The sequence below is a fragment of the Anarhichas minor genome, unplaced genomic scaffold (genome assembly GCF_050575085.1).
Source record: "Anarhichas minor isolate MPS153535 unplaced genomic scaffold, ASM5057508v1 ptg000074l, whole genome shotgun sequence".
Lineage (NCBI taxonomy): Eukaryota > Metazoa > Chordata > Actinopteri > Perciformes > Anarhichadidae > Anarhichas > Anarhichas minor.
The window spans coordinates 10,971,506-10,997,447 of record NW_027466520.1 but is presented as its reverse complement, the minus strand read 5'-3'; the positions used below and the strand labels follow the sequence as shown (position 1 = coordinate 10,997,447).

The window sequence follows — 25,942 nt, the reverse complement described above, 5'->3', positions numbered from 1 at the left end:
GAAGTGACACACTGGCAGGGACACAGGTGAGAAGTGCGATGCGGTGTGTGTTGCAGACTAATTGCTGGTTTTATTTCGACTCCAGGCTTTGGTATTCAGTCAAGTATCCACTGTATCCACAGTACTGTCGACACAGTGGCAGATCTAGAAACATATTCATGGGATGGCAAGAGGGCGGCATAAAGACCTTGAGGGGAGGCAGACATATGTTAATGCTGATTTAATCTCAAACAATCACATATATCAATATTTGTTTGAATAGAAATACCAAAAGGTGGCATGAGAGATCCATAAATTGTTTTATTCCCAAATAGGCCTGTTTAGACATTTTTGCATGAAGAAAGACATACTTGTCATAAGCATTAATTTACGTTTTTTAACACGTTATTTTTACAATTAATCTAAATTGATGCGTTAGTCCTAAGCATTGAATGCACCATCACTGCATTGCTGCCATTGTGTCGCCTTTGTTTGAAGCTAGGATCACCTGTTTGTCTGCAGAATGAGCAGTTTCAGAGATGTTGGTAGCTATCAGCAGGCAATCGGGAGACACTCATAAGCACCGGTAAAAATTACTATTAGGCCTAATAAACAAACATACTTCAACGAAACATGTATTTTCCACTAGTGGAAATTAGCAAACCTACACGCACATTCAGCAGGAGAAACCGAGATCAAAGGAGGCTGCACAGAAAGCTGCCGAAGCCGATGTTATGTCCATACTGGTTTTTAAACAAACTGGTTTCCGTACGCTTCCATGCATTGTGTTCACCTAACAACATCAGTTGTGGTCCGCCTCTGTCAACTGATTCATATACTGCTGATTTTTAAGTAGCATCTCATATGTGGAGAATCTGATTGTACAAGTGAGCACTTCATCACAGCCACCGACGAGAAAAGAAGACAGAACAACTGTTACCTTGGGCGTATCTTTCCACTATAAATACCACTGCTTAACAATACTTCTTTATTGAAATAAAAAAATATTTGAGCAGTAAACAGTTACAAAAGGGTGTTCAAATCAAATCCTTTGCATTTGATTGGACCGCTAAAAAGTTGGCGGATTTAGAGCTTAAAGTGATACGGAGCTACAGAGGACTTTAAACAAAGTAGATTTATTGGGCTGACTGTCTTAACAACTTGATATAGATATGACACATTTCTACTTTCCCCATTTTAGTTTGATTACTGCTTAAAACTTCAGTTGAATCATGGTTCTTCTTTGTGTGGGTTTGTTCACATTAGCAATGCCGGTGCCAGAGCAACCTGCAGAGCAGGAGAAGGGGGCCATGGTTGCCCCTGTGATGCCAGCATCCAATGGAGACAGATCTGAGACAGAGACGACCTCCTCCATCCTCGCCTCTGTCAAAGAGCAGGTAGGAACTCTCCAATGTGCATGTGTGTTGTTCATGTGCCAAACCTGTAATGTGTTTAACGTTGATAAGAAAGGCACATTTGTGCTTTTGGTGGCGCCTCCGGCTCTTTCCTCTTCTCGCCCCTTATAGCCCTTGAACAGCTTGCTATGAGGAGGTTGTCACTGTTATTCAGGGGAGAAGGCACTCGGCTGCCTTAAAGTATTTAAAAGAAACCAAAGATTGATTACTGCCAAGGGAATACGGGAGTGTAATGGATGGAAATGATGGCGATTACGGGGCGAGAGCTGTAGCCAACTAGACATAATTGAAAAAGTCATTAAAATCAAGGCAATTACTCGACGGGGAACGTTGGAAGGTAGCTGCAGCGCTGCAAGAGGTCAGGCAGAGTCGCGATGCTGTCTGGCTTCAGGTTGGGCAGAAGGGAAGGAAAGCAGGACGTAGAGATGGGAGAGAAGAAAGGGCAGATGGGGTATGAAAGTCAGGATGGGTGGGTTGGTTTGGTGTGCGTAAGGAGGGAGTTGGGTGCGGGACAATAACGATTTCAATGTTTTCCATTGGAAGCTTCTCACTAATTCAATTAGTGATTTGTGTTTAACCTTGGTCTTATTCCTTTGTGTAATGGAAGTCATGTTTCATTTGGATTTAGCTCATCAGCAAGTGCAATACGCAATAGATTTATAATTTTGCCTATCTACATTGACTCTGAAGTTCTCCTTAATTTAATTCCACAAAACATTCCATTTACCCATACCGACCGAAGGACAAGTGCTGATGGCAATTACGCTTTTTTTTTCCCCTCATGCAAATGGCATTCATTTGTGTGTTTTTTTTTCTCTACTTGAGAACCTCTCAGTGCTCTCACATTACTGAATCACTGAACCATGCAGGGTTTAGTCAGATCCATGCTTTGGACCAGATTTGAACCTGCAGCTCACCCCCCCCCCCCCCCTCATGTACGGAAGTTACCCAAAAGGGAACACATCACTGACACGTAGCCATTGTTCAAGCCTTATTTCCTTCTGCAGTGCGACAGCTCTAAAAACTATACTCCCTTGAGGAAAAATGATCTGAGCATTCCAAATGAGTTCCTTGTTCAATCATCAAAAGGCAAGAGGAATGCCTTTGCATCCAGCTTTTCAACAACATGGGTTTTTATGTTACAATAAGCCTAAATAGCCTAAGGGGGGAGGAATACTGCAGTGACTGCTGGAATGTATTTTTCCTTGTCCGAAAATGCATCAGTGCTCTAACATTCCTGAATCGTTGAAGCAAGCCAGATTTATTCACATCCATGCAACTTCACTGATAAACACCTTACTAATGCCACAGTGATAGGTAGCGAGTTGAAAAAGTAGCCATGTATGTAACTCTATTGCTGTTGGGTTTTTCCTCCTCGACAAACTCTGATGCGTGTCTTCATGGAAGACACTATTTTCGAACAAGCGTTGCACTTGATGGATTTCTGTCATTTCTCTACTGTGTATACTGCGTCATCACGCCGTTGCGGTGGCGCTGTATCGTAATCAGCACAATGCACCGGGAAAGGTGCCGCCAAAACTGCCAAAGAGGAAAAAAAAGAGTCGTCTGCAAAGCGGAAGCCAGCCCTACAGACATCAAAGTCTGTCACTGACTGAGTGGCGTCGCTCTTTTAAGACGAACATGCGCCAAAGTGTTTCCGTTGGTAACGTCTTTGGAAATCAGTTGGAAATCGTTCTTTTTGAAACTAATATTTTTGCCAGAGGAATCAAATTGACTCACAACATATTTAATATGTATATCAGTGCGGTCATACTCTGTCTCAGACATAGCTTAACCTTGTCATGTGATGTATTTCAGCACGCTTTAGGAACAAACTTTGACCACTACATCAACTTGTAGATGATCATTTAATATTCAGGGCTTTAAAATACAGATACTACCACTGACTATCCCTCTAACCATTTTGCCACAATTTAGCACAGGATGGTACACATACACTTGTGTGCGTATGATCACGATGGTACCACCTCTGTCTCATTTTGAACCAGAGAAAAACCTTGGTCCCTTCTCATTTCTCTTCCTCTTTGGAGACCTGTAGGATGCTGCTGGACATGGGGCGCATTTGGTATCAAAAGGAAACAAGCCTAAATCTGTTGCTTCATAGCTTGCAGTGGGGAAATAAATAAGAGATTCTTGCTGACGGATCCTTGAGCAAGGTATTAAACCTCCAGGTGCTTCGTTGGAGTTGATTAGTGGCCAGACAGTGGCTTGTACTGAATAGTTCTGAAATGAAAATGTCTCTGCAGTATCTACGTTAATGTTAGACACAACAATTTGAAACTGCTAATCAATTTAAGAGATCAGAGGAGCAACCAAACTGTTATTTCACCACAAATTGTATTAGCAGTCATATTTTGACTGTGTCAAGTCCTGTCGTCATAATGTCTCTACACCAGACACACAATTCCTCTATAATCAATAATTGCAAACAAGCACATGCTTTTTTTTCAGGTTCCACAAACCCTTAAAACTATTTCAAGACATTATTTATAATTCCACAATTGCTATCAGCTGGAAAATGTTTTTTTTACCTCAGTTGCTAGAATTTCAGGAGACACAAAGTTGCTTCTTCAGCCTCCCACCACCTGCACGCCGTATAGTCGTTCTCTTGTTTGTGGTCCCATAGTGCTGCTTGTAGATAAGGTAGTGTGTATGTAGGTTCATACACTTGGTTTCAGCAGATGTGTTTGCACAACACCATGATATTTCATGAATAATACATTTCCACACCGGGCACACATTAATTACTGCACATAATAATTGATGGTATGTACAACTCAGAAGTGTGGTATTATGTGATCGTTTTGATACGTTCTTCTATCAACATATCTTAAATATAGAACATGTTTTTCATTGATTTCCACCCAGTGTGTAATATATGCATGATGTAAATGTGTGATAAAAGGTTAATTCTAAATATAGCTCTCACATCCTCTGTCCAGGTGTGTATGTATATGTGTGTGTGTGTGTGTGTGTGTGTGTGTCCCTGCATATTACTCCAGTAACCCAGCAGGCCCACTCCCATTGCGGCACATTATCATGCCTAACACACACCTCTCTCCACGATGATGCACCATCGAGGATACACACATGGCTTGGATCATTTAGTAGACGCCATCTGTTTGCTTGTAAGTGTGTGTGTGTGTGTGTGTGTGTGTGTACGTGTGTGTGTGTTGCTGGTGGTTAAGTGAAACGTAACATGTGGTATGTTCATGTTAAAGAAATGATGTCCAACCAGCCTTGTCAACCCTGGGGTTTATTAAATGATTTTAAGAATATGACACAATTAGAAAGGAAATTAGTTTTACCATTCATTTTTGCATTGTTCAGTCAGAGTACAGAGAAGATGGCAGCATAGACTGTCTGTGAAACCATTCCTAGATTTATAAAGAGATGCTTTAAAGCCCTGATTTAGGCTTACTTGCTGTTTTCTTTGCCAATTATTGGGACAGAAAATCCTCATTTGTGAAACAGAATGGATCTTAAGTATAACTGAGATGACACAAGCATGTTGCTATGCTGAATATTATGTTTGTACTGTATATCGCTCCTTTTTTTTGTCTGAACTCAGCAGATGCGTCACCAGAGAAAACTCATTGAACAAGCGTCTGATTTCTTTTCCCATATCCATATTTTACATAATGGCTGGTGATAAGACTTTATTCAGACAATGAATAAACGAAACACGCTGCATTCATGAAAACACAAAGACGCAACACCACCGATACCTACCTGCAGCTTAATTCAATTCATGGCATTTGCTTCAAAAAAATAAGACACTGAAGCTTCACTCATGAGTAAGCTACCCTGACTATTAAGTGCTAATGCAGGACTGACAGTAAAATTAGCCAATTTTTCACTCTCAGAGACACATCAAATAGACACATTTGATACCAGTGAAAGAGAATAAAACAAAAATGCTGCATTAGACATTATAATGCATAACTGCGCTGCGCAAGGTATAAAACCTAATTATGAGTGACGGCACTAAGCACCTTACTGACAATCGGTCAGGACAGGTGACAGGACATGCTATTTATTACTCAATTGATCAGAGCTGTTCTACAACTAAACAAGCCATAACATTAACACGTAGCAAGACTGAGCTTTCTAATCTTAAAGGGACCTAATAGTGAAAATGGCATCCCAAAATGTCAGTGCAGAGGATGCTATGGACGAGGATTTTTTGCAGTGTACATTTTACAGCGTTTTGGCTTACTCGGATACTCAGCCATATTCAGAGAGGCCGCTTGAGGCTGCAGCTGCAGCGGGGAGGATATGGCCGGCGGGGCCCCTCCAGAACCGGAGCTGGTGACAGCAAACACCAGCTGATTGTGCTTTTGCTCAAATTGCCGTCCAATGTCAACAAAAATGTATTCGTTCTGCTGGGATTTGTACGTTTGCATGGGCACTTTTTTTTCCCGTGTCAAATGCAAGTTCAAGGGACACCAGTCATGAAGGTAACATGGCCTCTTCAAAGTAGTTGATAAACAGTACTGGTAAAAGCATCGTCTGTAGAGGATCCTACCTAGCTTCAGCACCGCGGACAGCTCCGGAAAGCGCGACAACCGCACCGCGGACAGTGGCTGTACTGTACCTGCTTGACGGGCAAGAGATGTGGACCTCCGATCTGTGCTACTGGAGAAAAAAATGTGGAGACTGGAGAAGGAGACAGAGAAGTTACGGGTGAAAAAGGAGAAGCTTGAGCTCGAGAAACGTAAACTGTCCTTTGAAATTCGTCTATTAAATCAAAGTGCCAGCGACACAATCGAGAATGACGGTGTATACATCTAAATAATCGAATACATCTAAAAAAATATATAATCCCTGAATAAATCCCATGCATATTGCTTTCTTCATCTCCACAAAAGACACAGGCCAGATTTTGCCAAATTCTTTCAGAGGTTGATCAGCCGAATTATATTGCTTTTGATGAGACGAGCCGTGACATCCTCCTCTGCAGCTTGTTCCCTGTTATGTTCCACCTCTGCTTCCACTGGTCCCAAATTCTCTATTGTGAGATGCATTCTCTTAGCTATGCAAATGTTGTGCCGTACAGCTGTTGCACAAATGTTGGTGCATGCCCTCTCTGGCTCCATCCTGATTTCACTGTGCAAACAGTGGAATGAAATAAATACAGTAGCTATGCATCATCCCACAGCCTTATTTTCTGATAACCAGTTTCAGTGTTGGCTAAAATAAACAGAGAGTGGATATGTTTCATAATTAACCTAAACATAAGCCAGACATACCTGCGGTTGAGCACTCCAGGGCTCAATGATTGACCTTGTCTGTGAGTGCATATAGTTGTACTGCCTTTCCTGTTCCATCCGGGGTACGATGGCAGGTGTCATCATCCACTTTTTAAAGTGTAGCCAATGTTTCCAAGCATTATGCCAGAGATCCGTCCTTCCTCATGTGTGCATAGTGTGCTCTCACTCGAAATGCATTCATCATGGCTATGGGCAGATCCATACCTTCGCGCCGCCACATCAATTCATTTCATGTCTACATCGCACACAACCTGAAGATTAAAGTTGGGGAAGGCAGTTTATTTTCGGCAACATCGGGCAGAAATTCCAAAATACCCTTTCGGCTGTTTTCAGGCTTTTGGAAAACGAACCCGTGACAGGAGACTTCAGCCAACCACAGGTCATTTCAGAGAGAATGCGTAGCGATTGACTTTTCTACAAATACAGATGCGCATGTCCGTTTGGTGAAAGCCTTATTAAACTGCGGAATATGCTGCAGGAAAAGTCGCTATTCCGCTATTGACAACAACTGCCTACACTGCAAAGCAAACCAAAAAAGGAAGACGGACTAATCAAAAAGAGAGTCCAAAAAAAAGCAGATCGGTGAAGCATTTCAACGATGAAGAGAACATGTTGCTAATAGCTTAGCCTTCTGCTCACGACTACGGTAGTTATGGCAGTAGCTCATACAACAGGATGGTAATTGTCATAGAATTGCAACTGTATAACGGCATCGGGATCACAACAATGATCGGGAAGATGATTTAACTGAATTACTAGTATTCGTACAGGTTACTTACTGTATGACGGATGATGACGTAAAGATTACTTTATAAAGCGCTTGTTTGGGGTGAGTAGAACACCGAGAGGGAGAGAGGAAAGCTGCAGGAGGAGGCTTTATATAAATTCTGTTGTTTTTTTTCTTTTACTTTAACCAGAAAACTGCCTACCCCGGGGTACCACTCACATTACTATATGCTGAAAGGTTATTACGGAATTTTTGCCCAATAATGCCAAATATAAACTGCCTCCCCCACTATTAAATGAGTTAAAGCCTCAATTCCGAGTCAATACAGCTGAAAATCCCGGGTATGCCATAGTTGCCACGAAATCTCTCTTTGTGTGTGTGGCCTTCTGCTGTTTGGGTAGACTAGTCTTAAAACCTGGTGTTCGTCTGACTGGGGGCTCGCCCGGAACGACGGGTCTGGATCTTGGCATGGCCAGTTATCTGTGTACTGCAGTCATCATCGCAGCTAACCCCCTCTGTCGGCCTGGGGATGCTGAAGGTGTGCCACGTGTCCCTTCCAAAGCACCAAAGTCCCCATCTATGTTTGTTGTTTTTGAGGACCCTCGCCAGAAAGACGCATAGTATCCCCCCCGATGAAGTTATATTGTGTTTTGAAACTCATAACCTAATCAGTAAGAAGCTAACTGCAAGAAAAATGTATCACCCATATTCACAAATGTTTCATTTTATTATGCTGCACTATGATACTTATGATATACTGCACACTGTGAGCTACCCGTTTTAAGTCCACAAATGGGTCAAATTATATGAATAAAGGAAATACGCTTCATGCAAAATCTCCACAATCTCAGATGAATGTCAACTGGCTATCTCCTTTGTTAGATTTTTCATATCTAACAAGCTTCTGTGGTACAGTTGGGGCCATTTGGGTTTCTCAAAATGCTTTGCACTATGTTGCATCACGTCTTGCCGCAGGAGAGCTCCACAGAGACCAATTTAACCGGTGCTGATTTGCTCTACAATCTATCAGTTTTCTGCACATTTTCATTTAGCCGAAGTTAATGTCCTGCTCTGTTTCCGGAATAAGCCCTGGCAATTTCACCTTGCTTCTTGCTAAATTATAATCTGCATCTAGTTCATGTTTTGCTTTATCCCTGACTGATACTATGATTTAATGATTCCACCTATAACGAGTTCAATGAAAGTTGTTATATTTTCTCCCAGCAGCCAATTAAGCCAATTTTCCTGAGAAAAATACTCAGGTTTAAAAGAGGTAATGCTTTCTTCATCTCCACATTTCATCGTCTTGCCAATTTATTATTTTCAAATTACATTCTATTATTCATAGATTATGGTCATTAGGTGTTATGGGTTGGTAAACAATTATGCACTCGTTAGAGCCAGAAAACGTCGGTAAACATGATAAGTTATTGAGCAGTCACAGTTTTATTTTTCTTAGATCCAGCTGGCTTCTTGATTTAAGAGTTTTTTTTATGTCTGGATGCTGTCTTCTTAATGAAGTGGAATGAGATTAGTCTTTTACATTGGTTATGTCATTATTTTGTGCTTTTATTAGCTTTTAGTTGTTGTTGCTGAAAAGGGCTCTGGCTGTTTTTATTAGTCGTTAGCTTACCTTTTTCCCTACAATGTGTTTTCCTTCTTTTCTTAACGTAGCATTGTACACTTTAGGGCTGTCCTCGACCAAAGACATTCTTAATTGACTAACTCTCATAAGATTTTGTTGCCTAATAACTTAGTTTATTTAATCGACGGGACTGTAAAACTGAGTTTCTTCACAAGAAATCACACAAAATTTGCTCATAAGTTCTTTTGAAAAAGCGTGAAAAACAACTCATTATTGCGTGCTGTATAGCAAACACTGATTTGGCTTTCAATCTTAAACATCTCATATTTTTGACCTTTTCAATATTCATTGTCATCATTCATATTTTCAGGGTCATTGATAACGTAGTCGTAGCCATCACTGGTCATCATCATTGTTATCTTTGACATATACTTCCTCTTCCGCATTTACACAAATACTTTGCACGCCATATTCTGCATAGTCCTGCTTTGAGTTTGTTAGCTGAAAGTATCTATAAGCCAGTTAAGTTATCAAGGGTTCACCACTGATGAAGGCTTTCATTTTCAAAGGAGCAAGGTCTTTTTCAGAGCCAAGAGGTTAATGTATTCTATCCTCTAGCCTGCCAGTTATGCTCCAGACTCATTTTCTATACAGGAGTTTAAGTCCATTTCATTGGCCTTTAGAATGAGCTGAAAACCTTCCTCTTGTTAATATGCTCTCACTAAGCTTAACCACTGATCTGGTTATTGACTGCACATATTTTCAATATTTTGCTTCTGTGCCGGTGTCTGTGCGTTGAGTACAACTTGCTCTGAAAGTAAACTTGTGTAGTTGTGTGTGTGTGTCCGAATAGACTTTCACGCCTCACCTTTTTTCCCAGCCTCACCTTTTCTCTCCCCTTTATCGATACCCTGTCTATTGCTGGGGTTGATTGCTGTGTTTTTCAGATGTGACAAATCACTCAGTTTCAGGGTCAGAGTGATGGGGAGGAAACAAGTCCTCCCACACACCCACAGCTATCGAATAAAGCAGCTGGTGATGAGAAACCTGGTGTCTCCATGTCACAAACATGGGAAAAAGTATATTCCAGTTCACAGCAGTTGTGAACGGATTTGAAAGGGTGTCCGATGTTTGTGGAAGCTAAAAATCGATGTCACGGAAGACTATGTAAACCTTCAGTTAAGGCTGGGTGATGTGCACAAAAATATAATCTCAGAGTTTTTCATATCACATCCACTTCATGATTTGATTGAATATTTTCCCTTTAAAAAACACCTAGCTTTTCCAAAATCAAAGAAATTATAAAGTTTCACCAACCCTCATTGTTCACATTTACATGTTATTGTGAATTTGCGCTCATTCTTCTCATATCGGATACTGTTACAAAACGATTCCGCTAAAGTTACCTGCTTTTTAGCTGCGCGCCTTGGAGATGCTGGAATATATCAGTCGTGTTGCTACTCTTAGTTGCCACAGACTTTAGACAAACTTTAAAGCGGACAGTGTGTTTTTTTTTTTCAAGGTTGCTGAGGAGCCGGTGCCTTTTTTGGAAACAAACTCCTCACTTTTATTGCGTGTGCTGCCATGTTGATATTTTACCTGTGTCTGAAGGGAACTTGCGCAAGAACCCGAAGAGCTCAGGGAATCGCTGGCAGTTCTGTACAGTAATTACCCCAGTTGAAGTGAAAATCGATTTTCCTTTTTTTTTTTTACATCATACAAAACCATGAACTCAAACTAATTGATAAAACGGATTTATTGCCCAGCTCAACTTTCAATGTTTGCAAAAGAAACTGGAAATTGTAGGGTTTCTCGCTGCCATAACAGCGTAACGTGTTCTCTTTCTGCTGTGGCTCTGAAATGACACTGTCATACCCCCTTACAGTTAGAACTTTGACAAAGCTTTTTGTGCTTTCAACCTATCTGCCAGCCCCTCTGCCAGTGGTTTTCAGGCTGAAAATTGGGTTCCGTGCCTCTTTCACTCTGTGTGTGTCCTCAGTGTCCTTCAGAATTTGTCCCTTTCACTGTGCCAGTGTGGGAACAGATCATTTAGCCAGCGGGCATACATTCTGGTCTCTGTGTGTGGAAAACTGTGTGTGTGTGTGTGTGTGTGACTGGACTAATGGAACATATTGTATGTACAGTAAATGCTCTTCTGTGCATGCAGCATGACTGTGGTCTATGCTTGCTTGCCTACCTGTGTGTGTGTCTGTGTATGTGTGTGTGTGTGTGTGTGTGTGTGTGTGTGTGTGTGTGTGTGTGTTTGTGAAAGTCTTGTGGATGAGTACACCGCAATCTCAGAGATGGTTGTCTGTTCGGTAGGAAGGAAGTCGTCCAGCTCTGCCAGTAAACACACTCAGCAGGAAAGAATGGGAGACATGGATGCTTTTTACACACACACGCACACAAGCACACACACACACACACACACACACACACACACACACACACACACACACACACACACACACACACACAGAGACACCGATATTGGATTACACTGTGGAGCCAAAACGGTCTTACTGCAGTGAAGCAGGTTTTCAGCAATTGCCTACTCGGCCATTGTATGCAATCTTAAAGTATGTTTCTGCGGCATTCAGAACACTTAATTCCCTCCCAAATGTTAATGTATGTAAGAATCATATTCCTGATGTTGACTCCTGGCTTTTAGATGAAGCTAAAAGCTGCCAAGGTGACTTGTAACATTTTTTTACGCATGCTTGAGCGGGAGGTTTGTCATGGTAGCAGTATCCCCTTGCCATTTACTAACTGAGAGAGCATCTGTGGGAGGTTGGGGCAGAAAAGGGTGGTGTTCAGCTGTCTTACCCTGGCTGTGGCTGGGGAAGAATTATTAGTTGGCCCGAAGGCTGTTGTGCTCTTTGGCGCTGTTGTTGTGTGGGTAGTTGGGTGTGCGTGCGTGCGTGCGCGCGCACGTGCATGAGCTTGAGTTTGTGTGTGCCAGTGGTGCTGCAATGTTCCATTTAGTCAACATCACCCAGCCCGCACCCCCACTGTACTGTCACCATCATCACAACTGGCAGCTGGCAGGCTACATGCTACTGCAGCTGCCATGCTTTGGGCCAAAGAGAGAGAGAGAGAGAGAGAGAGGGAGCAGGAAGAGATAGAAGGAGCAAGAGTGATGAGATGAAACAGGAAAATCGTGTATGCGTTTCATTCGAGAGAGAGGAGTGGGGTGAGAAGAGGTAAGAAGATGTGAGATGAGAGAGAGAGGGAACGGACAGAAGGCCCGGGTAGAAGATGCAAATATTTGGAGAATGTTTATTGTTTGGTGAATGAATTAAATTAGAAATGAAGAAAAAGAGAGGGCACGAGAGAAAGAATAGAGAGGGAGAGAGTGGAGCTTCAGTGGCAGCCATCCAATACCCAGCACTCCGAGACAACCAAACCAGACTTGACAATTACCGTTTGAAGGTCAATCAGTGAAAAGGGAATCACGGTACAATGCTGAAGCCCACTAAAAAACAAAAACAAATTTCTCGGGGAAAAAACAACCACAGAGTGAAAACTCTTCCATCAGAGCCGCTGAAGAATAAGGGTGTGCTTACAATATACAGCTCTCTGCTTCTGCTATGGCCACAGGGCCTATAGGCACAGCTTTCCAACACCTGGTGGGAACTCCATGAAGTCAATGAATGTACTCAGTATTGATTCCTGACTATATGGCCAGAGTAACAATTGCAGCCAATCTTTTTACCATGGCACACACCATTTTTATTGTGATTGTTGTCAACAGCCAATGTACCATAAATAGTTCTCTCAAAGTTTTGCCGTCTACCTTATTTAAAAATGTTAAACATGTGAAAGTGCTGTGCTTTGCACGAGGACTCTGTATGCCAGGCACAGTGACACTTCCTCCTTGCAGCTGCGAAACACTGATTTTGGAATGTCCAATCCCTTACCTTCAGGTTAATCATTGTTTATCTATGAGAAAAACTAAACTATGAGAGGCAAAAATCATGTTTATTTTACAGTGATACACCAAGCCCTCTCTGTTGTTATTGGTGTTGTGCTGGGGTATGATCACTTCATTCATAAAAGCGAAGGTAAATAAAATAAAATAACTTTTTTATGTTTTGAAAGATTACGCTCTAACTGCTCAGTAATGGGAGCAAAGTTTGTCAATAGCAACTACAAATACATGAAAACTGGGTCAAAAGTCTGCCACGGTTTCCCCCATGATGCTCCAACAAGCCCAGACGCCATATTAATGTGTTCATTTGTTATGTGTCCACTGTCCCCTCCCAGAGTTATACCTGGTCATCTCTGAACGATGCGGAATCCTGTAGAACCAAGAGGAACAATGCCATTGTTAGACAGCAAGCTTAATGAGGCGTGAAATCAATATGTACAATCCTGCCTCACCCGGGGCATGCTGGGTAATGGAGTGTCAGGAGCGCTTTGGAGCTATTTTAATCACAGAGACCTTGGATTATGCACTCGTAAACAGGCTGGTTACTGCCAAAACGCCCCCACCCCCTGAGATGTGTGTGTGTGTGGTTGTGTATGAGTATCTGTGATTACTTTTTACGTAATTGAAGTAAACTGTGCGTCCATATGCCCGTACCTGCATGAAACAAAAAAAACTGAGCGCTGTATTCGTGCATCTCTGCTTGAATTTAGTGTGAGAAGGACTGTGAGACCTCCATTATGAGTGCGTGATCATGGCTCTGCCACTTATTTCTTCTCCCTCACCTGGGTTCTGTTTCATTAGCCTTTAACGCTGTGACGGAGCCCAATACTGATCCTGCATGTGAAGTAAGAGCTCTTCCTGCTAATCACCTCCTCCCTCCACACAAAGTCCCACTACCTACTGCATGCTAATGCTACCTGAGCCTCAACCCTAGCTCAGGCTGGCATTTGCCTGCATGCTGATGAACTTGTTAGCAATATGCTGAATGCTAATATTGCAATAGCCAGAGGATTAATATGCATCTTGAATGCTAATAATATATTAAATTGGAATACCTGCAGGTAGCCTGTATCTTTCATGCTAATGGCACATTTATTTTTCAGATATCCTCTAACTCTCATTCCTTGAACAATAATTATCTGTTGGATCCGCTGCCAGTATGAGGCAACAAACACAACTCTTCCAGGATGGTTCCGTAAAAACAAAACTCAGCTAGTGCAGTGTAAGGTTGACTTAAAATCGGTTTCACTGCGTCAATATTCATTTACCCTTTGTTATTACTCTGCCTGTCTATGCTGTGCGGTGCTCTCCGGGGCTCCGCAGGTCTAAAGCGGTACAGCCATACGCCGTGGTAATGTTGGAGTGAGGTAGCACCCAGGGGCTATATGAGCGAGACTCGGGGAAACTGCACGATGATGTGTGAGAAAAGCATTGATTAATTGAATGTATCTGTCAGGGCCCTTTGTTTACAGGCAACACTAAGTGTTGGGGTCAGACACCAGGGGAGATGTTGCTGTTGGACAGAAGTGGAGAAACATTGTTGCTATGTCCTTCAGTTGTTCCATCCTCGTCTCCCCACTTTCACAAAACCGCCACAGACACAGCAGATGCTGTTGAGGGGGGGGTTGAAGGGTACCTTTCCCATTCAGCCCCCACACTGCTTTCCCTTTTCAAGCTTCGTTGTTTTTACCAGTTTGTGTGGGTAACTACTTCAGTGAAGCAGCTCCCTCTGTTTACTCCCACTCTGCCTCTAAAATGGCACTGTACTAATGATACAATGTTATTTTTATCCCCTAAACAGCTACGGCTCTTCTTTTTTTAGCAGACTGGAATCATTTTAACTTTAGTCTGTGTACTACAATTCAAAGATTGACTCGTTCTTTACACTCGGTGCCACTTCATCTGGTCCTGTAGTCTGGCTGACGTGATTAGAAAACATGAGACGGCCCCATGTGGTTAAGCTTTATCCCTATTTGAGAGGAAATGGGCCTTTCATTCTCCCTCAGTCCCTATCGATCTGAAAATGAGAAAATGGAAAGATTACTCTGTGATGGAAAGAGTCATTAAAGAGCTGGGGAGGCAAAGAGCTCAGAAAATGCCCACGTATTTATCAGTTCACTGGCATTTTTTTTTGCTTATTTATCCAGGGAATACCTTGCTGATTGTGCCTTGCTCCGCCATAAAGTTACTGTTTGTCGGAACCTTTAAAGCCTGTTATTAAGAACAAATATGTCATTACGAGCTGACAAGGCGTTAGATATGCCGCCCTCTTTAGCTTGAATTTGGAGGAGACTCCCGGTATATCCTTTGCAGTCGAGTGTATCCCATAATCCATTGGGCCCCAGTCAATTCCCAATTTGTGGAGTTGGGAAATATCATGGAACCATGTCATACTTTGGTTGTTATCAGCAAATATAGTACTTGATTTAGACCAATTAAAAAGTCACTGCAGGTTGTAAATAATGACAGCCCGACAAAAATGCCACTGTTCTAAATCTGGCTTTTTAGGTCCTGTGAAGGAGCCAGTTTATGGGTCTTGTCCTTCAGTTGATCCAGCCTCTGAATTGGGACACACTCGCACCTGGGAGCACTACAGTACAAACAGTCCTCGACTGCTGGACCCTGAGCTGGTCCTCTGGGGTGGATGGGGGTCAGTTGCCTTGCTTAAGGGCACTTCTGTCATAATTGTTTTGGGAGCGTAGAGTGTTACTCATTTGTTTTCTCCTGTCAAACCTGTTTTTGCTTGTCGACTACCGCGCTGGCTTTGAACTGACTGAATTTACTGTAGAGGACACACTTGAAGGAACGTATGAACCTGCCTGTTGGTCTGCAATCAAATTTTATTGACAGACCATTTCAATCCAGTCCTACAACACTACTATAAAGTCAGTGAGTGTCCTGTCCAGCCAGTCTCTGCTGCACACCATGCTACAACACGCAGACTATACATTCCTGTCTTTTGGTCAGACTAAGTTGATCGCTCTTTCCTGACCAGTCAAATGTTAAATGATAAAATACATCAGTGCACACTGGTTTCATCAATGTGATTTTAATACATCAACTCTGAATAACATTTCTGTCCTCTTTCAAATATGGTAAGCTTTGCTTCTGCAGTTCATATTTGAGAGATACTTCTCCAGTTTGATCAAAAAATGGCAACATGTTAAGCACCCATCCTGGCTTTGGATCTTGCGATCTCCTACATTAGTGCTTTGAATACCATTTGGTTGTTGTTAAAAAAAAAAAAGGCAGAGGTAGTTGAAGGGAGTTGTATTCACTGAAGGAGTATATCTCTTGCACTGGTAGAGTTGTTTTATGAGTCATACACATGACCATATTCCTGGCATATTATATAGAATTATGTCCTCAGCATATGATGCATGGTGTTGTGCCTACTATATGCAACATTACATCTCCATATGCTCCTTCTGCGAAGTTTATTTTTGACTTCAGCTATCACGTTCAGTGTAATATGTCACTGCACTACACGGCACAGCGCAGCAGGAAAGCTCAGCTAACAGCTTTGCACGGCACCGTAGCCTTCTCCCCTTGGCATTCTAAATAGATAAATTATGATCACACTCCTCTGCAGTTGTCTGGCCGCCAGGGTTGACATATACACTGTAAAGAGACTGGCTAATGAAGAATGGCTCTGTCATTGGAGTTGTCTCGGAAATAAGGCAGATCACTCCATCTCTCTTTCTCTCTCCCTTTGCTCTCAGTCTTTCCTGTCGTTTTCTCATGCTTTCTTCCTTTCTCCCCTTATTGCTCCATTGCATCTCCACCCATCATTCATTCCTGTGTTTCATTCTCTCATTGCACTCTGTCTGTATGGAATAAATGAGGTTTCGGTGTTGCAAATGCATCATACCCTACCCTCCCCCCCCCCCCCCCCACCCACCCACAGTGCTTTGCGGCATTTGGAGATGTGCATCTAACCATCTCTAATGAGCCTGCCTGCGTTTGTCACTGTCGTCGTTGTTGTTGTTTATGGGGAAGTAATTTGTGGTTGCCATAGAAATTGTCTCTGCTAAATGTGCCCATCATTACTTTGTGCTTAAATCCATCATTGCCAGTTGGCTGGAGGCGGGCGGGCGAATGGAATTTGATTAATATCATTTGATATCATTTTTCCATTAACATCTTGAGGAAACTGAGTCTGTTGTCTCTGTTAGTATGCAATATTTTTTAACTTAGATTCTGTCTTAAAGTCCCCTGATCGCAGAAGATATGCAATTCAATTTTAAATTGTTTCAACAATTTTAATACCTCTGCCACCAACTATCCACATTCATTTATTTTGATTTATTCTACTTTGACAAGATTGAATGAATTGCCAAGATGGGGATTTTCCAAAGACGCGTTTTATTTCCCTACGCCTCTCCTCTGTGGGTGATCAACTGAGTTTCTGGACTGATTCTTGAATATTTTAGTGGTGGTAGAGGGTGAAACCTCATTTGCTATTTTTTACTCTTCTCTCCTAGCACCTTTGGGGTGGAAATGTCATATTGTCAGTGGGATATGCCCATGGTAGCAGCTCTACCAAGTCTGGCCTAAATGTAAATGTCAGTAGATGTTCTAAAAAAAAAATGTCTCTCTTACTTCATTTTCTGTCTCCTTCCTTTCGCCCCCCTTCTCTTGGGTTTTCTCAGATTCTTTCCCCACTTCTCATCCCTCCATCCTTACTCTCGTCGTCCTTGTCTTTACCTTCCCCTGGCTGTTCCCACCTGCCTCCCCCTCTCTCTGTCCCCATTTGTTTCAACCTCTAACCCCTCCACTGCTTTCCACCCGCTGTCTCTCTCCAGACTCCATTCCACATTGTTCGGTATTCTTCCTGTTTCCTTTTTTGTCATTTATTTTCCCCGTTTTGTATCGCCACCCTCGCATTCCAATCTTTGACTTTTTAAAACTCTCTACCTTTTTCTTTCTCGCCGTTGTCTACCTCCTTCTCTCTCTCTCGTCCCTCTCCTCTCGCTCTCCATCTGCCTTATGTCTCTGTGGTTCAAGTCTGCTTTAGTGGGCTGCCAGTAACTTGTCAGTCATCAGTCAGTTTTGTTGCTTTTCCCCCCTTAACTTAACCTCATTTCTATTTCTTCTGCTTATATGCTTGATTTTGCTCCATGCTGTGTAATGGCTTTCTAAAACTTTTCTGAACTTGCTTCCATGACCGTATCAGTCTCATTCTTAACCATCCTCTGCCGCTTTGTCTCTCTCATTTTTTCTTGTCTCTTTTTTTCCCACTCACTTCCTTCTCCCCATTCTCCTTTCATCCGTCTGTCTGTTATCTTTTCTTGCGCTCCCTTTGTAACCATTCATCTCCATTCCACCATTAGTCTCTTTCACTTGTCTTCGTCTTTTTTCTCTCCTGCTCTCTTTGCCTACCACAGTGCTTTTCTGTCATTCTCCCTTCCTCTATTGCTTCCCTCTCCCTCCCTCAGGTGGCCTGGCTCAGACCAACTTTGCCCCCTCACCTCCATTGCGATATGGGGTGTAAAGGCCAACACAACCTCCCCGTCAGGGGAGATTTATTCCCTCACCTTTTAGAGCTCTTGATCAGGGTCTGTGTGCATCTGTAATCTGTCTTTGAAAGGTGAGGCATTCACCCTGCACCAGCCTGCATATGCCCTCCCAGATGGATGGCTTGGGACTGGGTCTGTCAACGCGGCATTAAACATTTAAAACTCGGTCTGCAGATCACTCGAAGTTTGGCAATGGCAGTCTTGGGTCTGGAAACCACAGATGGAAGTAGACAAGGCAAAGAGAGAACAAAAAAAGAGAGAGAGGGCTAGACTGTCAGGGGATGCTGATAGAGAGAGAGGAGAAAATCTCTGACTGTCATTTTCCGGGAGACATTGACACATAAGACTCAGTAGCTATCACTATAGAAGAGGCGCACAGAGTCAATAACCAAAAGAGTGGAATACCTCAGTAACAAAATTCAAAGCTTCTTCGAGGTGCTACTTGTTGCTTTGTTGTGAGTGGGTGTGCCCAGGCTTTCCATGGATAGAGACCAGAATCTGTCCTCAAAAAGACCATTTAATAAAAGGCCAGTAGACTCAATCTAATATGGAGAAATGTGGTAACATGCAGGATTGCCGGTGCTGAGCCAGAGACGCTTAACATGCACTGCTACCAATGCCAATCACAGCACAACAAACAGCTCTGAGTTTGTTCATTTGACTTTAGTGCTCCCAACGACTGATGATTTCAACAAGTTTTTTTAAAACTTCAGCTTTAAAATCGCGCAGCGGGCTTTCAGGTCAAATAGTTCTGGTTCACAGAGGGACTACATCTCAAACATTTTCTCAAACATGCGCTTTGCAAATCATGCAGAATGAAGAAGCTTTTTAGCCAAATGGCACACTTTGCTGTAATTGGAGGTCTGTCACTGATCAGTCAATGCTCATTAACTCCAACCTAGAATTTCTGCTGACATTTGCACATTGAAACGGCCAATTACGGCCAAATGAGAAAGTAGAGCCATCAATGGTATACGCATTTCCTAACGACATGAATGACCAGGTGGGCACGCATGCTACCGAATCTGCACACAGATTCAGATGAACAGGAAAGAGTGCAGGACTGTAAAGCCACACGTGATCAGCGGTGGACGCTTGCTGTGCCATTGTTTTCCTATGAGGGGAGCGCTCAAAGTTAAGATAATTGCAACTTTGACCCTGGTTGCAGCTGACCAAGGAGAAAACAACTGCTGCTGTTGTTGCCTGGAAACATTAAAAAGCTTCCTTGCCCACTTTTCGATGACATATCATACCTGCGCTGCACTTTGCCTCCACAGGGCTCTGCGCCATAACTTGTGGGAAGCGGAAAGCTAATTTCCTATCATGTGAAGGCAGCTTTAGCTTTAGCAGAGATACTCTTGATCCTAAAACGAGCTGAGGTCTTTTTCCAGTGAGCTCACCTGAACTCAACGTCAGCACTCTTTGCTGCCTCCTCACCTTTCCTCGCCTTTCTTCAGCTCTCATCCCATTGCATTTCCTCACCTTTGCTCCCACGCCTACTTCCTCTGGTCCCCTCTTCTCTTCCACATTTCCTTCCTTCCCTGCTCCTCTCAATTTTTGTTTCTCTCTGCCTCCGTTCTGTCACGCACATACAGGAATGCCATGCTGTTGCATGCCATGGATACAGGCAGGTTCTTAAAGCTTTTGCAACCAGATCATTGCACGGACACAGAGAGTGTAGGAATAATTAGAGGGACACAGACACAGAGACAAAAGAAAAGTCCCTTATGAGAATAGAAGTGAAAGATAAGAAAAAAGAGACAAATGAGTTGAGAATTGAGTAGAGTAGGGGCCGAGGCTGTGAGAAAGAGAGAGGGACACATTAGGGCATGTTGTGATGGCACTGACTTAAGGAGAGATGGCAGGGCAGGGTAGATGGATGAAGAGGGAGAGCGTGAGGAACTGAGGAGGAAGAAACAGGAGAAGAATGACAGAGTGTGACTCAGAAGCAGAGACAGAGAGATGGGGTGGAGGTGCTGACTGAGTGCTCGCCTCATGGGCCCGGCTGGCCAAAGGTAAGCCAGCAGACAGCACAATGTGTCACTCTCCATTTTGTCAACAACATGGCAAGTTCATTCTGGAGGAAGGGAGTTTCAACCTTTTGTGGCGTGTGCTTAGCTTGCGTGTGTTAGCCAAGAGCACATGGATGCAGCAACCCACAATCCCCTGTTGAAATACATATGTATCTACCAGAAGGATTTGTTGACATTTCTTTCTGTCTTTCAATCCTCAGTGTTGAATTTGCTGTACACATGTGTGCATTTGTGGGTTAATGTCCAACAGGGAAATGATCATGGAGACATCTCTGTGTGTGTGTGTGTGTGTGTGTGTGTGTGTGTGTGTGTGTGTGTGTGTGTGTGTGTGTGTGTGTGTGTGTGTGTGAGAGAGAGAAAGGACATATGTTGCATGTCTTCTTCCTTTCTCTCCCTCTTTTTTTACAACCGAATGAAGTCTCTGATTTTTATGGCTCATACAGTCTCCTGAGAGTCCTGCTAACATGCACACTTATGAGCACTTACACACTTCTCTCTCTCTCTCTCTCTCTCTCTCTCTAACACACACACCGTCTACAAGGCTTAGTCCCATTGTTTACATATGCATAATCCCCACCACAAACTCTAGGAGGGAAACCTTTTCAGGGACTGTAGCTCATCTACTGCGGCAAAGCGACATCTGGACTCAAGCACATTTTATCATACTATAATTGGCCTCACAAAACAGTAGCAGCCCAGCATCGAAGAAACAACAAGGAAAAGGGATTTGTATTTTCACCGTCTCTGAAGGAAGACAAGAGCAAATTAAAAAGGCTGGGTGTGAGACAGAAGAGAAAGAGGAAGATCAAGAAAGGATCAGGGGATGGATGGAAGGAAATAAGGGTGGTCAGAAGGAAAGGTGGCAGGAAGTATCAGAGGAAGGAGCTCAGCACTTGAGATGGATAGAAAGGTGAAATACGTGTGACAGAAATAGAATGCAATTCCGAAGAGAAGAAACTATCTGAATACAGGAGATAGAAGGGTGAATGATGTATGAAGGAGACAGGGATGAATATTGGAAGGAATGACAGACAAAAGAAAAAATCTAATTCGGGGAAAAGATGGGAACCAAGAGGAAAATAAGAAGCTACTCTTAGCTAAAAAAAGCTAAGCTTTTGTTTGCGATTACAAATATTTTATTTTATTTGCCATAGAAATACACATTCAACGAGACTATTCCAGAAACAAACAAACAAAGACAATTTTTTATTAAGTTAAAATAGTCACAACAATCAAGCAGCATTATTAGGTACAGTGATCACTGATGAAATATGACACTTTAGTATTTCAGATCAAATTAATATTAAAACAACCTGTACCTTGATGGCTGTGATGATGGGCTACTCTGTGAAGACCCTGGCAGCAGGTGGCGACTTGATATGAATCATAGCTGGTAAGGGAGTCTGACAGATAAGCACTTATGTGTGAAATGCATTTGCATGGTAATACAGATGGATGGGTGGATTGGGCGGCTGTGGCGCAAGAGATAGGGCGCTAATCGGAAGATCGGCGGTTCGATTCCCTGACTCCTGTCGAAGTGTCCTTGGGCAAGATACTGAAGGCTGTGCCATCAGTGTGTGAGTGTGCGTGAACAAAGGTAAATGATGGAGTGTGAAACACTTTTAGTGATCAGAAGACTAGAAAGACGCTATATGAATGCGAGTGAGCATCCGTCGATGAATGGATGGATAACTGAAGTCAAAAGGAGAAACAAGTAAGGAATTAAGAGATTTAGGACAAGCTGAGCTCCATCCTTTATTGTCTTCTCTCATGTCCTCTCCCATTATGGAACAAATGCTAAAAGGTAAAGTGCTCTCCATTTCGGTCTTAATTTGATAACAGAGGCCCTAAAAGGCTGCTCTTTTCACCTAACACCACCTAACATGAAATCAGGAGCATGGTGGGAAAGGAGAGGTGGGCTCGATGGTAATCACATCAGCTAACTCCTGAATCGCTTTTTGCTCTTCATCGGGCGTCTTATAGCTATCATCTGTGGCTTAAACCCCCATATAGCTGCTGTTATCGAGACATATGGGATATGAGTACTTCAGATATAATATCAGAAACAATGTTAGAAAAGGTCAAGCACCGTCTATGAAATATATTCATTTAGATGTCAGATGTTAATGGCACTTTCCAATCGTTCTTGGAGCTCTATTTTCCTCAAAAGCCAGCAGAGGTATTCCAGCCTTTTACCATTTCTGTCTCAGAATGAACCTGCTTGCATTAAAGGGGGATGGAGCAGCAGACGGATCATTATATGAAGCTCTCAGTTAATGTAGTCGAACAGTTTAAATGTGCTATTGCTTTCCTCTCATTCACAGCTCTGCCATTATTGTGTGCATCTAAATGTACCCAAACAAGACTTAGTGAATGCAACTTTTTAATCAGTAAAGAATCCCACAAGAAAGAGACAATAGTAATGGGAATGGAAACACATTTTTGTGTGGCCACTTGCTATAGCTGGACAGATATTATTGTCTTCTCGAATCACTCGGAGACAACAAGCTGAAGTAATAATGGCTCCTGAAATGTGCATTCATTTAAAGAAGGGACATTATCTGCTCATTCATGCATATTTTGAATGCTGTTTGTTAATATATGGGGGCGATCAACAAGATTGGTATCCGCTGCTTCCTACTTCTCTTCTGTTTTTAAATGGATTAAAAGAAACTGATGTTTGGTCCGCCTCACCAGCAGATGTGTGCGTATAACGTATTCTTAGACTTATTCAAATATTCATCCTGCTTTTGGCCTCATCTCTGCTGTGACAGGATTGAGATTCGACCTCTGGTACCCGCCTTCATAAATGAACGAAAAAAATGTAAACAAAACAAAAAAAAAAACATCACTATAGACATCATAAAGAAAACAGAAGAGAGCAAAGTACAAATGTAAGGTTGTCTATAGTATGCACGAGTCCTCATGTTGTTCAACGTTGTGTTTTTTCTTGCTATACAGTTGTTGTGCGATATAAAGTTCATGATGTCCACAGAGAAGTATATCCAGGTTGAATTGAACCATCGGGAGAGGTAAACGGAGACGCTTTTCCCCAGGGCAGCATCAACGATCATGTGATATTGTTAAACCAGTAACACAGCGGTATAAAATCTCTTGCACATCTATACCATTGCCTTGGCACACATTGTACTTTCCTATATGCTGTATTCCCGTCATCTTGCACTATACGATTCTTTAAAAGCATCACTATGAATCATGTGCAACTTCGTTTTAACTCAGGGCTGACATAACGCAGGAGATTGGTACATAGCTGTACAAACACGCACAATTAAGCTGAGTCATCTTACAGCCCTCTTCAGGCTCGAGTCTGTACACACCCACAACTCACAGTGACATTTCAATAAACATATCAACGACCTCACTCCAACTATATCCACCCATTCCGTATATCAGCAGCATGGGTTTGCAAAGCAATAACCCCGCACAGACGCAGCAGACTCAACCATCCACTCAGAATGAAACAGATTTATTGCCTTGCCTTTTTGTTTTCTTTCTCTCTCTCTCTCTTTCTTTTTCTTTCTTTCTCACGGAGCTGCAGTACGCTGGAAGGTCATTTACTGACTCGTGAATGTCATTCTGAATTCATAGTGTTTTAGGAAATTACATTTTAAGAGAATAAGGAGGGGAGTAAAGTGGAAAAAAAACACCTTAAAGAGCCTGCATGTGCGAGTGTGGGCATCAGTTTATATATATATATATCTACGGTAAGTGTTTCTTTATACAGTATTGCATCTTATTTCTATACTGTACTGATGTCCTCACAAGTATTTCTGTAAATGCATACACTTATATATAAGTGTACAGTAAGGAACTGTTTGCCTTTAGTCTACTGTGCAAACAGTGGACTGTGTCTTAATTCTGCCAATATTATTTATTTTTCCATAGCCCACTCCTGTCCCTATTCACAGCAGGATTAACTCTCCTCCGTCAATACCGGCTCCTTCATGTTTTAATTTAGAGAGGATTTATGAAATTATATATTCTACTCCTCACAGGCTGAACTGTTTGAACAAACTAGATTGCACAGAGACTGCTTTAAGAAGCGGAGTATATGAAGTGGTTTTGCGGCTCACCTTCCCACAAGAGGTTGGCGGTTGAGGAGGTGTTCAAAGTGTAATTTACCTGAAGGTTTCTGACAGCTTTGATCAATAATGCCATAATCTCTAACAGCCAGTCGCAAAATGAGACGTCATAAAACAAAAGTGGTTAGATGACAGTTTGTTCAGACACTGTGACAGCTTTGCTCTCTGCTTGAGGAGGGTGACGAAAAGGATAAACGTTTACAATAGGTGATATAGGTATTTCATATCTTTGGCATTTCATTCTTTGTAATTCTACGTCTGATAATCAGCGTATTTCCATTTCTTAGGCAGTGTCTGTGTGCAATCTCTGGCAGGCTTGTTTTGGTGACCTCTTTCCATGCTTCTCTGGCCAAGGATGAGAAACTTGTACACTTTTCAGAAACATTATGCATCATGCTCAGCTCAGTCGCTCATGTAAGGGATAAGACATCATGCTATGGTGCTTTATTTAATTGTGCTTATTAATAAAGGCGTTGCTATTGACAGCATTTCAGAAGAGGACAGTCTGGTTTCATACAGGGATACAGGAGCAATTCCGTATGTTTTTATAACTTGAAACTTTAGCTCAACATTGTGAAGATGCTACCTGTGCATTTGTGCGAGTAGATGTCTATGTGAGCGGGTGTGTCTGTGCTCTCCCCACCTCTCCAGGGGTAGCACTCAGCAGTCCCTCTCCACTAAAAGTGCTGAGTGTGAGGGATGGTGTCAGATGACAAATCTAAGGAACAAACTGCATCTAAAGCAGACATTCTTTATAGTCCGTCCTTCACCTCTCTCTCTCTCTCTCTCTCTCTCTCTCTCTCTCTCTCCCTCTACCCTTCTCTCTATCTATTTCTCTCCTCTTCGTTTCTCAAATCCCCTCATCTCCCCGTAACTCTTCTCTCCTCTCTCCCCGTTCATCTGTCCTTTTACTTCTTCTCAGAGTAGCGGAAAGACAAAAGCAATGTGATGCTGTGCATCAAAGAGATGACAGTGAGTCATCAACCCCCCCATGATTACTGACAGAGCGATGCACTGTGGGTAACCTCCACCATGAACAACTCTCTCAGTGGGTGACGGCGTTAAAAGGACACCACACAAACACGGTCTGTGCACACGCATTTGCACACATACTTTACATAGAAATACACACACACGTGTATGTAGATGCATACACGTACATAGGTTTAGAGTGTGTTTGGTGTTTAAGATTTTCAAAATCTTGTGGATAATCTGAAAAGTGGACGGTCAACCTAAGAACGGAGTTTATTTGTGAGACTGGTTTTGTCCCCATCACAGCCTGATGCTCAGACACACACCCAAATACACAATTTGGAGAAAAAAAATATATCAATAGAAAAACAGAAGCAGAACTTG

General features: G+C 42.5%; 1 protein-coding gene across 2 annotated transcripts in view; it reads left to right on the top strand.

Annotated features, from left to right (window-relative positions):
• The first annotated feature begins 1,247 nt into the window (after positions 1 to 1,247).
• Positions 1,248 to 25,942, top strand: part of ctnnd2a (catenin (cadherin-associated protein), delta 2a) — a 191,463-nt gene continuing 166,768 nt past the window's right edge. For both annotated transcript variants that reach the window (XM_076080665.1, XM_076080664.1), the window contains exon 1: positions 1,248 to 1,376. In XM_076080665.1, coding sequence (XP_075936780.1) covers positions 1,248 to 1,376 — 129 coding nt within the window. The remainder of the gene's footprint in view (positions 1,377 to 25,942) is intronic.